The 20,724-nt window shown below is 52.1% G+C and overlaps 1 protein-coding gene across 50 annotated transcripts in view; it reads left to right on the forward strand.

Annotated features, from left to right (window-relative positions):
- NFASC (neurofascin) overlaps positions 1-20,724 on the forward strand; it is a 201,322-nt gene that overhangs the window by 170,287 nt on the left and 10,311 nt on the right. For 30 of the 50 annotated variants that reach the window (XM_045365001.2, XM_074034134.1, XM_045365109.2 and 27 more), the window contains 4 exons: positions 6,005-6,235; positions 10,005-10,121; positions 11,427-11,579; positions 18,389-18,520. In XM_045365001.2, coding sequence (XP_045220936.1) covers positions 6,005-6,235; positions 10,005-10,121; positions 11,427-11,579; positions 18,389-18,520 — 633 coding nt within the window. Of the gene's footprint in view, positions 1-6,004; positions 6,236-10,004; positions 10,342-11,426; positions 11,580-18,388; positions 18,521-20,724 lie in introns of those variants that run through there. The other 20 variants (XM_065540460.1, XM_065540463.1, XM_074034186.1 and 17 more) reach the window with 4 other exon arrangements.

Here is a 20,724-nt window from a genome sequence, read left to right on the forward strand (position 1 = left end):
CGCTTTCCCCCCTTCCCAAACTATTTGCCCCCTGCTGAGAAAGAGAATGGCTCAGCAGGGGTCCCACACACACCGGCCCTGACCTGCTCTCTGGAGCTGCAGTTTGATTCTGACACTGAGTAGATTACTTCCCGTTAACCACCTGAGCCCTTGCCTGGACTTGACAGCTCAGAGCAGTGTCCCCAGCTGTGGCTCTAGAAGGCGTGCTGCAGCAGGAGCAGGGACAGCTGGCTCCTTGTGGGGCTGCCGTCTCCTGAAAGGGTGAGCGCGGTGTGCATGCCGGCTTTGCATGCTGCATGGGGGCCTGGCACCGGCTCTGCCAGCCACCACGGGCTCTGCTCAGTGAGAACAAGCAAGCTCGTCCATGGATAGGGCCAGGTGCTCCAGTTCCTGGAGTCTCAGCAGGCACTGTGGGCTGATTATCTCCTCACCCTTCAGAAACCCAGCGTTTCCAAGTCTTTAGCATTAAGAACAGTCTCCACTCTCAGGGTGTGGGAGGTAGATCTACAGTGGACTGAGGTGCTGGGCAGCTCTGGGCTTAGGACCTGCTAATCAAGTTACTCCTCTCTAGTCCTCATGTCATGGGTTTGAGGGCCATCAAAGGGCTCTTCATCACAGGAGGCCAGTCCCCAGGCTGGAGAAACGAGGCAGGGGACCCCAGGGTTCCTTTCCAGGCCCTCCTCTGAGCCTGAATTACATAGATGGGAAATGGGAACAGGATTCACCCTGGCAGAGCAAAGGCTACGAGCAAGCGCTCACCAGAGCCTCCTTACATGCCAGGCAGTGGAGGGAGAACTGAGGACCGGGCCAGGAATCTGAGGGTTGGCTTATGAAGGGGATGCCACCTTGCCCGATTTGATTTCCTCCTCGCCTTTGCTTATTCATCCGCACCCCCATCCTATGTTGATTCTATTTCTGTTGCACAGCTGCTTCCTTCAGTTTGTGTATGTTTTGTGGTCAGATCTGTGGATGGTGAGCTGCCATCATCCTTCCCTCTCTCCCTCAGTCCTCACAATCACCACCACCCCAGTGCCTCCCCACAAAGTCTGAACACCCCTGTGAAGATGTGAGGCAGAGAGGTGATCCTAAGCCTGGGGACCAGGGTGAGAGCCATCCTTGCCACACTGGGGCCTCCCTGACTTCCTGCTTGAAGTTTACATAAGTCTCTCCCATGACGAAGAGGAAACGCAGGGAGGGCATCAGGCGAATCAGCTGCAAGCTCATTGGAGAAGCAGCTCCCCGTCCACCTCCCCCATTCTGGCACCCTAGGACCCAAGGCAGGTGGGCCTGGTGCCAGGCAGTCTGCCTTGTTCAGTGGGCATCTGTGCTGGCCTGTGCTGCCCCTCTACTGAGTGGGTGAGAGGTATCTTTGCAATCACCCTGCTTCCTACTTCCCACTTAGAGAAGATCTACACTCAGGCAGCATGAGCTCATGGTCTCAATCAAATGTTTCCTGGGCTCCGGCTTCCACGTGACATGGCAGTGGAGGCAGATTGCACTTTTTGGGAAATGAGATGTGCTGATAACATCAGCTGTTCTCAGCTTTAAATGCGTAAGAACCTTCTGCACAATGAGCAGGTGCCAAGCAACAAAACTCGGGTTCCATGTTTTTGACGTGGACCTGGCGTCCGGCCCACTGCTGTCTTCCCTCTCGTCCTCTCCAAACCTGGGCACTGTTTCCCCAAACTGCTCTGTTCATCTCTCACCCAGTGAAGATAATCCCTCTCATCCACCTGTATCTGCAGTCTCTTAGGATTGCTGCCCATCTGTCTGACAATCTGTGATTTGGCCGGGGTAGTCAACATGCCATGTGGACATTTTTGGACTAAACCTTCCACCTTGGAATGTCTAGGAAGTGCTGTCCTCTTCTTTGACCCAGCTTAGGTCTGCAGATGTTTGGTGGGCTCTTGATAGGTGCCCTGTTCCGTGGCAGGTTCTGGGACAGAAAGATGAATGACACATGTCATCTCTCCTCAGTGTTCTCCATCTCATGCATGGTGCTCCCTGAAACCCTCCTGGAAAACCCTTGGTTGTGGCCAGGGTGCCTTCCAGTGCGCATTAGGTGACAAACCTGTGAGGTTGATGCTGCTGTCTAGGAGGGACCTTGTGCTTCCAGCTCTAGCCCACTCAGGATCCCCCCTTAGCTAACAGAGGGTCTCTGCTGCCCCTTCTCCTTGGTCGCCAGGCTGATGGTCTCCACTGAGCACTGGCCAGGATTGCTTCCAAACCTGTAGCTCCTATTGTGGCAGGAAATGACATCTTAGCCCAGTCATATGTCTTCCCAGCCTGGTGCCACTCTGTTGGTAAGCCCTACTTCTTGGTTTTCTTTTGAAAACATCACTCTTCTATTCTCTCCCCAACCTCGGCCCCAGGGGATGAAATAATCTGAATCTCCTTGGACCTGAGCCGTAGAAGGTTTTCCCCATGGAACACTTGCCCCTTCATTCCACCTGTACTAGCCCCCTGACAGCTCACTGCCTGGCTCTTCTGCACCTTCCCTCAGAGGCTTTTCTTCTTTCCTCCACCCTCCCTAGCTCCCTGGGGGCCCTGTCCTGCCTTGGGACAATAGACACAGCTAATGAGTGGGTCAGAGATGTGCCAGCAGTGACCTCAGCCCGCTGAGGTTGTATCCTCTATGGTAACTTCGATGGTGGGAGCCCTGGGGAGGCTGCCAGAAAGTGACCCCTTTTCTCTGTGACATCTCTTGCTCCCTCTTACTAAGCCTGAGCCAGAGAGGAAGCAGCTAGGTAGCCATCATCAGAGAAAAATGCTTCCTTTCTGCCACACTTGGCGAAGTGGCCATCAGGGGAGGGGACAATGCAGTGTAGGAACATCTTCAGAGCCATCTCTTATCCTTGCCTCTGCCCAGCAGGGCCGGTGAGGAAAATGCTGTCACCTGGGCTCTCTTGACATCCCTGTCCTCCAGCTACTCACTGGAACATCCTGGGGGAAGTGTGTGCCCCCAGCTATGGCCGTGTTGGGGTATGAGTGTGTGTGTGTCTCTGTGTGTCTGAGGGCCACGGGGCCACATGAGAGAGTGTAAAGCTTTGGGGAAGATTGACTTAGTTTCTGGGGCCTGGGGAATGTAGCAGCCACTGCACCTGTAGGAAGGGAGCCCAGGCCCCTGCACTACGCAGTGTGATGATTCAGGTGAATCATCACAGTGTGATGAAAAGGGAGTGTTTGCTTTTTTGTTTTGTTTTTTTGAGGCGGAGTCTTGCTCTGTTGCCCAGGCTAGAGTGCGGTGGTGCGATCTTGGCTCACTGCAACCTCCCCTGAAGGGAGTGTTTTCCAACGATGCCTTTTAGATAGTCATGAGAAGGGCTACCTTGTGAGCATTTGATTTGTCAGAAATTATTAGAAAACATACTATTTATAAAGAACTCCGGCAGGTGCAGCACTTTGGGAGGCTGAGGCCAGAGAATTGCTTGAGCCTGGTAGTTCAAGACCAGCCTGGGTTCCATGACAAAACCCCATCTCTACAAAAAATACACAAATTAGCCAGGCATGGTGGACCTGTAGCTGGACCTATAGTCCCAGCTGCTTGGGAGGCTGAGGTGGGAGGATGGCTTGAGCCTGGGAGGTCGAGGCTACAATGAGCCATGATCACACCATTACACTCCAGCCTGGGTAACAGAGCAAGATCCTGTCTCAATTAAAAAAAAAAAAAATCAGAGCAGTCCTGCCCAAGTAGACCAAATAATTTCTCCAGGTCCATCCCAGCAGCACAGAGCAGCAGGAAGAGCCCATGTGTGTCCATGGCCATGAGAGCTGCAGGGAGCAGGCCTGGGAGAGAACTGACCTTTGCCGCATGGGTCTCTCAGGCTTTCCCATGTATGTGTACACAGTGTGTGTGTGTGTGTGTGCGCGCGCGCGCACGTGTCGGTGGGTGGGGATAAGTGAATCCCTCATGTTGAGTGTTTATAGTGCTAAGCTTGTATTCCAGGCCTGAGGCCATCCTGGACTGAGCATGGCCCTGAATAAAGAATCTGAGAGGGAGAGTTGCCCCGCCGCTCACCCCTCCCCACACCACCCTGATGTCTGTGGGTTGACCAGGGTTTGGGGAATATAGCATTGTGAGCTTTGAACTTGCCCAGGAACCTCTGGAACATATGGGGCATAGTCAGCTGCCCAGTGTGACTTGGGTGGCCAGCACCCTTGGGGCACAGTAGTACCTCTGATCTTATTAGTAGGGAAGCAGGAGCATTGCCTCCTTCTCCAAAGAAGGACTTGTAATATTGGAGACCCAAGGGAATGAACTGGCTTTTGTTGGGCAGGCTCTGGCTGGGAAGGCTTAGGATCGCTTCACTCTCCCTTTAAAAAGCTCTCTGGCAATTCTTTTTCTGGCATCCCTCCCTGCCCTAGCCCCTTTCTTGGGGATATGATTTTCCTGAGAGATCTGAGGCTGGGTGGGATTCCTTGGGAGTGAGAGTTAGCTGCCTTTGTTTTAAAGTCCCTGCCTACTGGCCGGGCGCGGTGGCTCAAGCCTGTAATCCCAGCACTTTGGGAGGCCGAGACGGGTGGATCACGAGGTCAGGAGATCGAGACCAACCTGGCTAACACGGTGAAACCCTGTCTCTACTAAAAAATACAAAAAATTAGCCGGGCGTGGTGGCGGGTGCCTGTAGTCCCAGTCACTTAGGAGGCTGAGGCAGGAGAATGGCGTAAACCCGGGAGGCGGAGCTTGCAGTGAGCTGAGATCCGGCCATTGCACTCCAGCCCGGGCAACAGAGCAAGACTCCGTCTCAAAAAAAAAAAAAAGTCCCTGCCTACTGCCACATTAGCATCAACTCTAGAAAGTGAACTGCGGTCAGATCACAGGAGATCGAGTGCAAGGAGGAGAGGTGGCTCTGTCTCTCTCTGCTTGGCCTCATTATTCTCATACTCTCGGCTTTAGCAAAAATTAGATCTGCAGGGAAGGATAGGGCAGCCCTTTCCATGACCTTCTGTATCAGGAAAGAAGACCTGTGAAAAAGTTGTCACATACATAAGCTTAGTCCTCCCAAGCTGACCAATATCCAAGGATCACTTTGGGTGGGAGATGGGTGTCATGAGAGGGTTAGCCCAGATCTGAATGATTCTGTGCCCCATGAAGATGTATGCAGAAAAGAAGTCCAGCATGTGCCTCGCTGTGCCTGGGACGACTCTGTCTACTGTGGGCTGGGAAGGTGGTGCTGCTGAGTGTGGGTCATACTGTCATTCCATTAGCTCCCTCTTCCCATGTTCTCGTGTGAACAGAAAGCACTTGTACCTGCACCCAAACTTCCTAGAGAGAAAGGCATTTATAAGAAGTCACTTTGGATTAGGGTGGTTGCAGGAAGGGCCACCATTGAGCAGAGAAGGGAAAGAGAGGGAGGAGAGGCAGAGGAATGACTGAGGAGAGCCAAGACTGGAGGAGGGCAAGGGTAGGCAGAACGCGGTGCGAGGCTTGCCCGCGCAGAGCGGAGACTGTTCCCTCTCTGTCATTAGGTTCGGGTGGCTGTTTGGGCTCACGCAGGCATGACAAAGGGTGATTTTGGAGTGAATGGTTGGGAATGGCAGGCCGCCCTAAGCCTCTGCTGGACAGGGCCCCGCCTCCTGCCCACCTCTAGGCTGGGGCTCCAGGGCTGGATCCAACTGGTGCTGCTTGGGCCTGTGTCTGGATGGCATCTGGCCAGTGTTTGGCCTAGGGCTCCATGCCATCCCTGGGGTCTGAGCGATTCAGCGCGTGCCCCTTTCCCGTCTCATCCTCGTGCATCCTTGGCTGGGTGCATGCTGGGTGCTTCAAGCCACGCAGACCATGAGAAGAAAATGAAACACACACAGGGCTTCATTCTCTTCCTCTCCCATGGTTGTGTCTTCTGTTGCTGCGACCTGTCTGACCCAGCCCGTTATGCCTGGGGAGGCTCCTGATGACTAAGCCCCATCTCCTCACCGGGCTGCCTGCCTTGCACGCGGGGGCCGTGTGTCCAGGCTGGGCACAGCCAAACCAACCAGACTCGGGTGTTTTACATTTCCCTCTCAGCTCCTCCCACATTGCCCCCGACTACCGTGGGTGCGACGGGCGCTGTGAGCAGTACCGATGCTACTGCCATTGCTGCCACCACCGAAGCCACAACAGTCCCCATCATCCCAACTGTCGCACCTACCACCATCGCCACCACCACCGTCGCCACAACTACTACAGCCACTGCTGCCACCACCACCACGGAGAGTCCTCCCACCACCACCTCCGGGACTAAGATACACGAATCCGGTACTGCGCATCGCCCATGCTCCCCATCCCCTCCTGGCCCGCCTCCCCAGTGGTCTCCAGACGAACCCACAGGCTCCCCCAGCTAGGAGGTGGGGTCTGGGATGGTATTTACCACCACCTCCTTTTGTGTTTCCTTTGGAAACTCACCCGTGACTAGATGCTCAGTCCCATAGCCTGGAGGTCCAGATCTCCCCCAGCCTGGCCCTGACACACACAAACTCCTTGGGTGGTCCTCCACCACTCAGTACCCCCCATTCTAGCCTCAGATCCCTGTTCCTTAACAGATGGCCAAGCTCCTTGGGCAGGGCCCCCAGGTTCCAGATGTCAGGACTGCCTCCAGCTACATGTCAGGCAGTCAGCTCAGGGCCGAGCACTCTGGAAGGAAGACTGTGTGAGGAGGGGAAAAGGACCAGCCACTGCACGACTGGCCTGAGGGAGTTTCCTGCCCTGGCCACATCTGCATCTGGCCTAGAGGCTGAGCAGCAGGGAGTGGCTGTGCCAGGCAGCTCTGTTCCCAGAACCCCTGGTCCTTCCTTGCCTCTCCTCCCACAAGGAACACTTAACAGACTTTTCTTTTACAAAGTCAGAGCTTCCAGGAAACTGTATTGCCAAGGAGTCCCTTAATGCCCACTCACGTTCCCCAAGCCCTCAAATGCAGGCATGGAGGGAAAATTACGGGCATTCTCAGGGCCCCTGGTAAGAATCGATCCCAGGGCTGGTATACTGAGCCAGGAGAATGCACTGTTCCTGTATCATGCAACTAGGCCAGGAAGCTCTGTTCTTCCAGTTCGGGGAGACCCCAGGGGAATTCAGCGATGCTTCCAAGCACTGAGCATCAGTCTTTTATTACCAACAAGGGGAAGGTTTGTAGCTTCCTGAGCCCACAGGCCAGCTCTAAAATCAGTGTGAGGCAGCCAGCAGGGCTGGCAGGAAGCATCCAGAACTCTTCTGCCACAGTTGTAGAATTGTAGGCCCCAGTGGGCACCCCTTTGTCTCCTGGGCAAGTCCTTTACCTTCCAAGGCCTCCTTTCTCCCATCCTGCTCCACTTTTCTCGGCCTCCTGAATGAGGATGGAGGCTTAATAGACATGAGAGGATTTTGTTTTTAGCTCAATGACATGGAGTTAAGTGAGCTGTCAGGGCAGATGAGAGGCACAGCTGCCGTGAGCTCCTGAGACCCTGAAAATGCTGGTTTGCTTGACAGGTACCATCTAGAAGTTAACAGGCACTTTAGGAAAAAGTTGGCTGAGGAGGAACCTACTGGGGTATTAGAAGCTGCCACCAGCGGGTTGGTGACTGATGTCCTTTGGGGCCACGGCGAGGCATCTTTTTCATTGAAGTGGGGCTCTTTGTCCTACAAGTGCTTTGAGTTTGGAGAAAAGATGAATCAAAAATGAAGAAAGGAAGTGGCTCTTGCTCCCCAGCAAAGAGTTACTTGCCTTCTGAAATATAGGCCTTGTTGCCACGTAGGACCAGCCCCCGCAGCACTCCTCAAGTTCTGTGAGACACTGCAGAGGACCTGGCCATGGCCTTGATCTTATCTAGACCTTGGGAACACTCCTCAACCATCCTCACCTCCTTAATGTAGCAGAATGGCTGTCTAGGACTTTAAAAATGAATGTTTACCTTTTTCGTGCCTTACATCTTGGGAAAACATGTTTCATAAGTTTACTCTTCTCAGGGTGAAATAGGCCTTTTTATTTGTCCTTAGCCTGTCTTTTTCAGATTTCAAGGGAGATTCCCTAATTCTTACATTCCAGGAGTCAGTGAGACAATCCATGCTTCCCCTCCCTGACCCTTTTTGTGTTTCTAGGTGTTGATATCTCACATGCTTGGTCCTTCTCTTTGAACTTTTTAGTGCTTCCAGGTCATGATCCTGATCTCTCTGTGGCAATGCCTTCCTCCAGCTCCCACTTCTAAATCATCTTGGCTTCCCATTGCCTAGCCTTTTCTAAAAGAACCCCAATCTTCATTGCCTTTAAAACAGCCAGATTTGAGTCAATTTCATATTGGTGGCCAAACTGTTTAAACACAAATTCTCTAGCTATTTACAGGGCTTAGAGCTGAGGAGAAGGAAACTCAAGTCCCCAAATCATGACTAATCACAATTCATTCTCACCAGCAAGAGCCATGAAATTCTAAGGAGCTAGAATTTGGGATGGCTTCAAGCGGCCAGTACAATTGAAGCATCTGGCAGACAGGCAAGGAAGCCTACCTTCTGCCCTCCCCATGGTGCCATCAATGGAATCACTTTCTTGGCCCCTCACTTAATATGAATCATATCCACCTGGGGCAACCAATGCCTGACAAGGTTGTAGTGCAGAAGGCACCTCTTTGAAGTGAAAACCAGGAGATCTTTTATCACTTCCCCAGCCCTGCAGGCTCAGTCACATGTCAAATAGATAATGAATAAATGCATCACCAATGTACTCTATTCATTTATTTTTGACAAGTGAGTTGGTGACAGTGCCCCCTTGCATGCTAATAAAATATACAGGAGCCACACTTGTAAAGTCTTTGAAATACAAGGCTTCATGTGAGTACTCCACTATTAAATCTTTGCTGGAAAATGGGGTAACCAGACTGCTGGGACTCTTGAAAAATGATTACGTTTGAAGATTAGTGCCCTTCTCCTGTACACAGGCTATGGTTTCAGACAGCACCACGGCTTTGATAAAGTGGCTCCCAGCTCATAAGAACTTGATAATTAATGTCCTCTGTGTTGCATAGAGATCAGGCATCAAAAACTTGGCGGTGCTGAGAAGCCAACAGAACAGGATTCTTTGGTATCTGGACCACTGAGGGCTGGTTGTCAAGGAGTTATCTTCTCTTGGTCCCACCTAGTTCACGCGAGGGAGAGGAAGCATTCACACTGCCTTTCTCAGGCCCCTGAGATTCTAGGCTTTAGACAATCTGAGGCTGTTAGACACATCAGTCAGGCTCTCTCTGACCAAGAACAACCCAAGAGGCTCCCTAGACCAGCCTCACCTGTCTGGATCACCATTCTCCTCCAGCTTCAAAAGTACGTCCTTCCTGCAAATTTCATCAAGACTCTTGGCTCTTAAAGATTACCCTCTCCTTCCTGCAGCACTTCTCTGCTTGAAGGGCAGGGGGCTGGCACACATCTCCTCTGTGTGGCCTCCTGCTCCTGGACACACGGCCTTTTTCCTGGGCCCTTTCCTTACACTGTTGACATGACAAGGGATCTGAAAAGGGAATAAGTCCAGGTTAGAGCCTCAAATGGCACAGATCAAAACCCACTCTTTCTACAAAAATTAGCCGGGTGTGGTGGCGGGCGCCTGTAATCTCAGCTACTTGGGAGGCTGAGGCAGGAGAATCGCTTGAACCTGGGAGGTGGAGGTTGCAGTGAGTCGAAATCACGCCACTGTACTCCAGCTTGGGCAACAGAACAATACTCCGTCTCAAAAAACAAAAAACAAAAACAAAAAAAAACACTCTTTCATTTCTAACCCTACCTATGTGGACACAGTCAGTTTCCAGCTCTCCCTCAGAAGTCCTCCCGACTGCACCTGCTTGTCCCTGGACAGTGACCTCTGGCCTGGCCACCAAGGCTGCAGCTTGGAGCTCTGTCAGGCCCTGTGCACAGCCATTTCTGACTCTCCCCTTTCCTAGATGACTGTGTGTACGTGTGTGCGTGCGCGAGCGTGGGCATGTGCGTGCATGCACACGCTTGTGTGTATGTGTGTGTCTCCATGTCTCTGGTGCCACTCCCTCCTCATCACTAACTCCTCTTCTAACCCGTCCACCAGCCCCCGATGAGCAGTCCATATGGAACGTCACGGTGCTCCCCAACAGTAAATGGGCCAACATCACCTGGAAGCACAATTTCGGGCCCGGAACTGACTTTGTGGTTGAGTACATCGACAGTAAGCATTGCTGTGCGGGGTGGTGGTGGCGGCAGCGGCGTCGGCAGCAGCGGCGGGTAGCGGTAGATGCCATTAAAGAGATCCTGTGAACTCCCCCAGGCTCAGAGAGGCCTTTTAGCCTGGCTTAATTATGGCTTAATGAAATCGATATGCACTCAGGCAGCAGAGAGGTGGGAGGAACAGACTCAAGGAGAAGGAAGGGGGCTTCTCAAGCCATTAGTGGAAGTCTAGGGTTGCATGTCTGTGGAGGACCTGTGTAAAGGGGTCCTTCATTCATTTCCTGCCCAGGATGAGGGTTCTGAATAGCCCCCAAATGAGCCAAATCTCTGCATTGATCTCCTTAATTCAGGCTCCACTAGACTGGGTGGGCCAGTTCACAGACTTGGGCTACAACCCTGCTTTGCTCCAAAAGGAATGCCAGCGGCCCCTAGTCAGAGCCACAGACCAGAGCCATTTGTCCCAGCTGGTGGCTTGAGCTGAGTTGCTCACCCTTTACTGGAGCTTGGGACCAAGGGTACAGATTCATTGGACTGCAGAGTGTGGCCCCTGAGTGAAGGACCCTGTGGGTCAAACCCACCATCCTGGCCTCTTTAGTATGTGCTCTAAACAATTAAGCCAACTAACCCAGCCAGCCAATCCACCTGGGATAGCCTACCCAAAGAGCTCTCAGGAGAGAGCAAAGCTGACTTAGTTCTCTCTGGTTGGAGGAGGAGTTCACATCCACGGCACCTGGACTCCATAGTTTGGTCCATACTTTTGTCCATACTTTTTCAGCCTCCTACCACCCCTATTCACCCTACAGCATACATGCACAGGCACACGCTTTTCCTGATGTGGGAATTCACCACATGGTGAGAAATGAGAGGTGAAGCTAGGAATGAGAGCCAAGAGTCAGAGTCCCAGCTCATTTTGTTTTCATGAGGGATGCTAACTGGCTTTCTGGCCCTCACCAGCCAGATCCATGTGAAAAGTCAATCGCTTCTAGGGCAACAGAGCATCTGCTGACAAGCTAAGAGTGTAAGGAAGTAGGTTATAATATGTCTAGTGTGAAGACTGGTGAGGAAAGAGAACTTCAGGAGAAGGAACGGTGTCCCCAGCTGAAGGGCTGTTTAAAAGAGTTAGTATTGCATGGACAGGCCTGGGGAAGCTGCCTGGAAACCTCCCGGTCTGTACAATGGACTGGACCCGCGGTTCTCTGGTCCCTTCCCCCACACTTTCTACCTTTGACAGGTGACCAGGACCTAAGCACTGGCTCTCCAGCTCCTGGTGCCTGGCTCTAGGCTGATTGAGGTTTCTGTTCCCCAGGCAACCATACGAAAAAAACTGTCCCAGTTAAGGCCCAGGCTCAGCCTATACAGCTGACAGACCTCTATCCCGGGATGACATACACGTTGCGGGTTTATTCCCGGGACAACGAGGGCATCAGCAGTACCGTCATCACCTTTATGACCAGTACAGGTGAGAGGGGACCTGGCCTGGCCATCCCCTGCGAGCATGGGGCATTTCATTCTCATCCTCAGCTTCCTGCTTGCCTCTCTCCTCAGAAAGAAGACTCATCCCCACCCCATTCCCCACCTTGCATGGCGTGTCTCAGCTCTTATTATGCATCAGCTGAAGGCTCTCAGGAAGCCTAGAGGAGCCCAGTGTGCATGCGTGGTAGACAGGAAACAGTGATTGTGGCCCGGTGGGGTCAGAAGGAAACAAAGGGTTGTTTAACGACAACAGAGAACACTTAGCCCCCTGCTCTGCCTGGTGTGTGTGCACATTTGGTCACTGTCTGTGGGTCTGCGGGCTGCAGGAGAGTAGTGCAACCTGGCCTGTGTGCACATGGGCTGGCTCCCTTCATGCAGGGTCAGGGGATAGGGCCATCACAGGGCCTTGATCTAGAAGTCGCTCCAGGAGATCAGTGCATTTGTTACTCCCTTGCCACCATCATCTATTGTTAAAAATTTCAAAGTGAGTGACACAGCTTGTTTGGGGCTTTGTTTTTGTCCCAAGTTTGTCTTGGCCTAAAAGTGGGCAACTTTTTGGCATGCAGGGAGAGGGGAAGAAGCTCTCCAGAACTGGAATGGTTCTGGCTCTATAGTGGCTTCAGCTGTGGATGAAGAAATGTCTTCCTTGTGCCAAATGAACAGGCCAACTGGGGCTCAGCAAAGGGCACAAGGTTCAGCAATCTCTGTGCTGGTAGGGGTAGCTGGCAGTCCGGATACTTACAGGGCACTCTCTGGTCTGTGTGTGTGTAGCTTTAAACTCAGCCGAGCAGGCTGCCAAGTGGCCTGTATGCTAAGCCCCGGGGCTAAGGGTAAGGGTAGGGAAAGAGATTAAGAGAGAAAAGGATCAGTACCTTGCCCCCAAGGGATATCCTAATCAGATGCGGGTCATTAGATACACAGGATAGGGGAGGGGAAAAAACACAGTGATTTATATGAACTTCTGAATGTTGACTTAAATATTCATTACTCCTCCTGCACCTGGCCTGGCGAGGCTGATCCTGGTAGCTTGCATCTCGGGAGTCCCTGCCCATCTGTGTAAACGTCTCACCCAACCCCTTCTTTCCTAGTCCCTCCTGGTCTGGCATCCTGTCTTCCTCCTTGTGTCTCTGCCTGTCCTGCGCATTTGCATGCCATCAAGGCTCAGAGGGTCTGAGAGTCGGGCTCCCTGATTGAGGCTAGCCAGGCCGACTCAGGCAGGATGTCTGAGTGAGTGGCCAGCCTGTCCTGTAACAAGGGGAGCCAGGCCAGGCAACTGGACAGTGGACCGAGCAGAGCAAGTGGCTGGACTCTGTGTAGCTCAGATGAGGTCCCAAGCTGTTGCTCACTGGTATGTGCATTTGATTTTGCTTCATTACATACTTGAGTCCAGCACAGCAGCAAAAAGCAAAGATGATATTTGAAAATAGGGTTCCATCCTAGGGAAGACTGCCAAAACCAGGACAGCCTGCTTTGAGAGTTTGACTTCTCCAGGTGCTAAGCCCTAGGGCTGTGGGTGAGGGTTCAGGCCCTGCCCTCAGGGATGTCCTAATCTGATTTGGGGTATTAAGCACACCATAGAAAACCGATTGATACCGGGTATGCTTCTGAACCTAAATACTTGTTTCTCTTTTCCTGTGCTTGGTGGACAGGCTCATTTTGATAGCTTGCTTTACAGTGATGAAACAATCAGCCCTGGCAAGTCTTCCCAGGCTCCTCCCAGCGAGAGCTGGAGTGGGCAGGTTGATGAGCCCAGCTCTGAGTACATATCGTCCACTTCTCTCACAGGCTGGCTGGAAATTACTGTCTGCAGACCACATAGGGAAAGGAAATATTTTCACTTTCTGAAGTCTGTGAGTGTGTGTCCATATCCTTCAAAAATACACATTGTCTTTCCTGTGGATGGACTCCAGAGCCAAGTCCATGCAACCCACAGATCCCAGATCCCTGTGTTTCATTAAAGCAAGAACTCATGAGCATCTCTGGGCCCTGACCACTGGTCGTTTAGACAACCACAGGCTGTCACTTTAGTCAGCAGACTTGAATGCACTATAGCAGTTCAGGAAGGAAATGGAAGGAAACCACTGGAAAGGCTGACAGCCTCTCTGACCCTCACCAAAAAATCCCAATGGGAAGTTAATCACCTCCTTCAAGTGTTTGAAGCCAAAGAGACCTGAGGGGCTACAAACACATAACCCTGGACTCCAAGAGGCCCATCAGCCCTTCTGTACTGGGTGCGGGATTGGGAAAGGCGGGAGGATGGCGGATGCTGAGAGTGGGCCAGCAGTCAGATAGCAGCCTGCCTCGGACCTCAGGAGAACAGGGAGCAGGGCCTCAGGGGACCTGAATGCAGTCAGCCTCTGCTGTGTTTGGAAGAAGCATCTCTTCGGTCGACCAGGATGGGGCAAGGTGTGGAGAGGTGTCAAACGGTGCTTAAGTGAGAACAGCCAAGCCAAACTGTATTTGGGGAAAATCTATCTCCGTTATATTTGTTCATCTATCCCTATTTCTAGGACATAATTCTTCTGCAGACTTTGAGTGACTGGCCTTTCTTCCCTGGCCAAACCCAATTCCTCTCAGTTAGAATTAGGAGTCATGAGAGCTGTCTGCTTTGCAGGTGTATTGCCCGTTTCTGAGTGGGTGTTGCAGGGGGAGGTGTGGAAGGCACACAAAACATGTCTTCTAGTCCAGTGTAAGAGGTGTGTGGCCTGGACGAGAGGATGCTCTTCTGGCTCTGGTCAGTTACAGCTGAGAGTGGCGAGTGTAAACGCACCCTGGTCTTTGCACACTGATATTACTGGATCCGTTAGGAATCTTGAAACAAGTTTAACAGACCCATTGAGTATGGTGTTGACAGTCAAATATAATTGCTCTGAGGACTTGCTAAAATGCCTTCCTCTCAGAGTCCAGGTCATGGGGTCCCATTATAAGTGTGATCATTATGTCCTCAATTTCTTTTGGTCCTTGAGAAACTAAATCACTTTGATGGGATGTGGTCGAACCCACCTTATCCCAGATCCCACTTGATTGTGAACAGCCTTCTGTGTCCAAACTTCACAGGAAATTCTTTGGCCTTTTCAGTAAAGATGGAAGGTAACATTTGAACTTCACCTGGTACATCAGGAATGAAAAGCCGTATTTGCTTCCTAATTGCTCATGTGGCCCCTTTCTCCTGGAATGATGACTTTCTTTCCCAAGAGGAAGGAAGTCTTGTGGAGAGAGCTGTCAGGTGCATCAGAACAAGCACTAGGAAGATGGTGGTGCAACTAGGCCGTTGACTAGGTCGTTGCAGACACACAAACCAACCTCCTTGCAAAAGGTGGGTACAACTATCCAAACACATGTTGAAGTAATTCCTTTATCCCAGTGCCCAGGTCCCGCACATGGGCAAGCCAGTATCCCTATGACCCCTAGCTAATATCAGGGGAAAAACCTAAATCAGTATGCCAGGTTAACTGTATTATAGTAAGATTAAATTGACCCATTAATCAATAAATAGTCACTGACTACTTGTTATGTGACCAGCATTGTGCCAAGTACTACGAGGCTAAAAGAGATCCCCCATTCTCAAGACTTTAATAGTATAATTGGAAACCAGGACCCAGGAAATAGAACAATTAAATGTTCCACTGCATGGAGCAGCTGAGGGTGAAATCGGAGTTCGGAGATGGTATGAGTTGGAGCAAGGGGAGATTCAGGGAGGAGGGGTAGAGTGTGCAAAGGTGGCAGTGAGCTAGGAGGGCGACAGCCTGGGCTTTCTTGGGCAGGAGGGGCAGGATGCACGGAAAGGAGACTGGCGCTCCTGGAAGGCCAGGCTCAGAAGCTGAGCCCACACAGTGGGGAGTAAGGAAAGGTGGCATCATTGGAAGTCTCCTAGGAAGGTGGTAACAGGATGTCTCATTGTATCCACAGGAACTGACAGGCACACATGAGGGGACCCCTGGAATAGAATGGAACAGTGAGGGGAATATGGGAGGTGTTTTGGAAGATGTGGCAGCTCTTAGAGATGGGCACAGTGGTGAGGCCTCTGGCAGCAGCAGGAGAGCTGGGAGAACCAAGGCAGGGGGCAGGAAGATGCAGGTTGAATTTTAAGCACACACATCCAAGGAGAGCTGGAGGAGGAGGCTTACGGTTGTGGAGGTGGCTGGAGGGATGATGGGGATGAATAAAGGATCACTGGTGATGATGAGAGTCAAGGAGGTGGAGATCAGCCTGGGAGAGGCCCACTCAGTGGTAACAGCTGAAACGCTAAGAACAGAGGGGCTTAAAGTCAGCTTGCTGGGGGTGCAGAGGAGTTGGCAGGAACTGGAGGGGGCGGAAGAGTATAGAGTGTACCAATAAGAGGGCAGCATGTGAACTGGAGCTGAAAATTCTGGTAAGTTCCTCAAGGGTTTTTGTTTTAAGACACAGGAACACTTAGGACTTTGAGACCAGCCTATGCAACATAGCAAGATCCTGTCTTTACTAAAAATAAAAAAAATTAGCTAAGCGTGGTGACATGCACTTGTAGTCCCAGCTACTTGGGAGGCTGAGATAGGAGGATCACTTAAGCCCAGGAGATTGTGGTTGCAATGAGCTATGATAACACCACTGCACTACAGCCTGGGCAACAGAGTGAGGCCCTGTCTCAAAAAGAGAAGAGAAGAGGAGGGAAGGGGAGGGGAGAGCAGGGAAGGGGAGGAGAAGGGGAGAGAGTTGTAGGGGAAGAGAAAAAAGAAAAGGAGGGAGTGAGGGAGGGAGGGAGGGAAGGAAGGAAGGAAGGAAGGAAGGAAGGAAAGAAGGAAGGAAGAAAGGAAGGAAAGAAGGAAGGAAGGAAGAAAGGAAGGAAGGAAGGATTAAATAGATAATGACAGATCTATATATATTAAATGGTTATAAATGCTATGAAATAGAGATAGTGGCTGGGTGGGAGTTGGGGAAAGGGACTTCGTTTAAACTGGGAAGGTTCAGGAGGACCTCTCTGAGGAGGTACCAGTTGCCAAGGCAGCCGTTAGAAGAAAAAGCAGCAGATGCCAAGGCCCTGCACTAGAATGAGAGTGGCCAGCATGGCTGGGGTATAAAGCATGAGGACAGGGTGGTGGGAGGTAGGACTAGAGAGACGGCCAGGGCCTGCTCTGATGGAGTCTGACAGCTCAGGATAAGGAATGAAGAGTTTTCTTCAATAACAATGAGAAGCTTTGGAGGGTTAAAGCAAGAAAGTGATTCAGTCCTACGTGGGGGGTTGGAAAGATCACTCTGACACTGTGGCGGGGGCCTGCTGGGAGCAGGAGTGGAAGCAGGGATGGGACTGTTCTCTGCAGCCTACCTACATCATGGTACTCACAAGCCTTGTTCTCACAGGCCTCTCCTGCTTTGCAGCCTGGGGCTGCCCTGGGCAACCAGAGTGCAGAGGACACTTGTTCATCAGTCTTCACCCTGTATTGAGAACTTTCTTGGTGCAATGCCATTGCCTGGGCACTGGGAAGCCTGTAAAAATAGTTTCTGCCCCCAAGAGGAGCAAAGGGTGGGCTTGCACCCAGATAATGTCCCCACAAGTGGCATGTGCTGAAGACCTGGGGGCGCACGTGCTGTGGCCCTCATGCTGTTCCCCGTGCTCCTAGAAGGAGGCTCAGTGCCTTGGCGCCAGCTCCATGGTTCTTGGGGTGCCTGCTGTTGTGTGCCTCTCCCCAGGTGTCTGTGGGCTGGCTGGTTCCAGGGTTACTTTGGGTGTATTAAGTTCCTTTGATCCTTCCCTTCTGTCACAGAGTCTCACGTTCTGTGACAGGCTGCATTTCAAGAGGGGTCGCTTTTGTTCTCCAGCCAGTAGAAGGGAGAAGGGCGAGTTGGTACTGACCACACCCCCCTCCCGAACCCGAACCCAGCCACTGGGCCATCAAGGACACCCTCAGATGACTCCTGAGCACCTGTTCTTCAGGGCCTCCTGCAGGCCTTTCAAATCACAAAGGGATCTGCCCACTTTGAAACAGGTCTCCACATATGCTGGGCATGGACAGAGAGGGACTCACTGTCACAGGGGTTGGAGGAGGGGGCACATCGGCTTGTCACAGACCATCGGGGGGTCACCCTGTGTGGAGTAGTCTGGAAGTGTCATGGAGTGAGCAGAAGGCACAGCCCCAGCCCCACGTCGCTGCTGGCCTGGCTAGGGGTGCCCACACCAGGATTGCCTTTGCTGTCAGGAAGCACATGATCCACTAGAGAGATGTGAAAAGACAGGGCATCCTGGGCCTCCACTTGGTCCAGTCCCCACCCTCAGGAAGGCTGGATGGCTTCAGAGCCATGCTGGTGGGCAGGGATGCTGCTGTGCGCCTGTGCAGGCCTGCGAAGGTGTTCTCATAGCGGGTTTTTGCAACATGGCCACGGCCTACACTCCCTGAGGGTAGCTTGCCGGCTCCCATTTCTCCACCCTGGACTCATCCATGGGGAATCATACTTCCATGGCCAATCCGTGGCCATCCCTCAGTCCCCACTAGGCTGTGACCAGCCCTCTGGTTTCCAAGAATGCCGTGCTTCGTTCCTAGGATACTTTCCCTTCCTAAACGACCTGTTCAGCCTTCTGCTTCTTATTTGCTCCTTGTACCCCTTTCCTTTGCCTCTTTTCTGATCTTTTGACCTTGGCTCTTTAATTATTTTCTTTTTGTCCTTTAGCGGGGTCGTTTGGGCCGGGGGGCTGCTAGGTGGTAGCGTTAGGCTCCAGGAGAAACATCCATGTGAAATAGCTGAAGTTCTTCCCTCCATCTCCCTCCTCACCGTCTCCCCCATGAAATCATTCACGGGTTTGCTTCCGGCCCTCCCCGCCAGCTTACACCAACAACCAAGCGGACATCGCCACCCAGGGCTGGTTCATTGGGCTTATGTGCGCCATCGCCCTCCTGGTGCTGATCCTGCTCATCGTCTGTTTCATCAAGAGGAGTCGCGGCGGCAAGTACCCAGGTGAGCCGTGCGAGAGGCGTGGGCTTGCAGGGCGGGGCACGCCCGCTTTCCCGTGAGTCTCCAGGTCTCCAGCCAGATCCGGGGACTGTGTTCTCTCAGTGAAGCCAGCCCTTGCCCGGCTTGGAAATACAATCCTCTTGCCTGTGCATCTTCGGGCTGCCAGCAAGCACTTGAGTTAATTAAGTTCGCCTGAGTTGGACGGATGGCACAGTCCAGGCAGCCTCAGAGAGGGGATGGAAGGAACCCTGGCTCCTGTTAAGAATGACCTTTCCTCCCCTTGACTCACCACCCATCTGCTCTATAAATTGGCTTTTTTTCAGCCTGAATCTCATTAGGATCCTGGGTCCCGGGGAAGGAGAAAGGAAGAGAGGCATTTTCTCTAACCGTGTCCCAGAGAATGGGGAGAGGAGGGGTCTGGGCAGAAGCAGCACACCCATGAGAGAGTTCCAGAGGTGGGCACTCAACAGGATGATGGTGTAACCACCAATACCACTAGCAAGGGTCAGAAGCTCCGATGCGAGGAGCAGGGAGAGGCTGAAGACGGGTGGCATTGGTAGGGGCCCCCGTGGTCCTAAAGCACTTTGGGCTTCCCTAAAGTCCCAAGGAGACCTCAAGATCCTTCAGCCCCTGGCTAGGCACAGTGACTCACACCTGTAATCCCAGCACTTTGAGAGGCCAAAGCGAGTAGGTCACTTAAGGTCAGGAGTTTGAGGCCAGCCCAACCAACATGACGAAACTCCGTCTCTACTAAATATACAAAAATTAGCTGGGCATGGTGGCAGGTGTCTGAGGTCCAAGCTATTCAAGAGGCTGAGGTGGGAGGATTACCTGAGCCTGGGGAGGTCAAGGCTGCCATGAGCCATGATCGTGCCACTGCACTCCAGCCTGAGGAACAGAGTTAGACCCTGTCTCAAATAAATAAAAAAAAATTTTTAAAGATCCTCCAGGCTGGGCACGGTGGCTCACACCTGTAATCCCAGCACTTTGGGAGGCCAAGGCAGGCAGATCACTTGAGGTCAGGAGTTCAAGACCAGCCTGGCCAACATGGTGAAACCCTGTCTCTACCAAAAATACAAAAAATTAGCTGGGTATGGTGGCACGTGCCTATAATCCCAGCTACTCAGGAGGCTGAGGCAGGAAAATTGCTTGAACCTGGGAGGGAGAGGTTGCAGTGAGCCGAAATCGTGCCACTGCACTCCAGCCTAGGTGATGGAATGAGACTCCGTCTCAAAAAAGGGGGGGAAAAAAAAAGATCCTGCAGCCCAGACATACCAAGGTCAAGGACAAGGACCTCTGGCATTCTTGTTTCTGGAAATATTGATTGTTTTTTACACAGGAACAAGAGAGCCATCTGTCTGTGATGGGGTGGGTAGGGTGACAGGAGACAGGATAATGGATGACCCTGAAAGCAAAAATCTGGCTGGACTACAGAATGAAATTTCTCCCTGCCCCAGAAAGCCCCATCACCAGACATACCCCACGCTCCCCAAATGCTTCCTTCTCCCCATGTCTTAGAACAGGTCCTCCCCCAGGATCCCCCTAAAATTCAACACAAAGGAAATAGAAGGGAGAGGAGACTCGATTCTTTTTCCTTCCCCATGCCCAAGTACCCACAGACTAGGACTCTGAAGAACTGTGCCTTAAGTGAGGGAGGGCAGGAAATGATCATTCCTTACTGGTGAGCGATGTTTGCTTTCACTCTCTTCTGCTGTGCTGGGCTTATCTGATTCTGTAAGAGAGAAAGCCTCAGTTAGGGAAAAGGCTGCCTCCTCCATCTGACAGTAAGACTTGGGTAGACTGAGTTCACGCCCGTTCCAGGTGGAAGTGGAATACCAGAAGAACCCAGCAGATCAACTCTGAGCCATCCTTTGCCCTTTCAGAAAGTATCTCATTCCAAACAGTTCTTCAAAACTAATCTCTTGCCCTCCAGCTACAGGGTAAGCCCCTGGTCCCTTAAAAAGATGAGTGAACCAGGAGCCACAAGGCCTGGGTGCTAGTCTTCCTCCGGTCTTCATTCAGTCACTAATTAGTTACGTGATATGCTCTTCACCTCTCAAGGGTTCAGTTTCCCTCATCTAAAATGAGGCTGATTATCCGCCTTGTATCTCAAAAAGGACACATAGGTCGGGTGCGGTGGCTCACGCCTGTAATCCCAGCACTTTGGGAGGCCGTGGTGGGTGGATCACTTGAGGTCAGGAGTTCGA

The sequence above is a fragment of the Macaca fascicularis genome, chromosome 1, assembly GCF_037993035.2.
Source record: "Macaca fascicularis isolate 582-1 chromosome 1, T2T-MFA8v1.1".
Classification (NCBI taxonomy): Eukaryota; Metazoa; Chordata; class Mammalia; order Primates; family Cercopithecidae; genus Macaca; species Macaca fascicularis.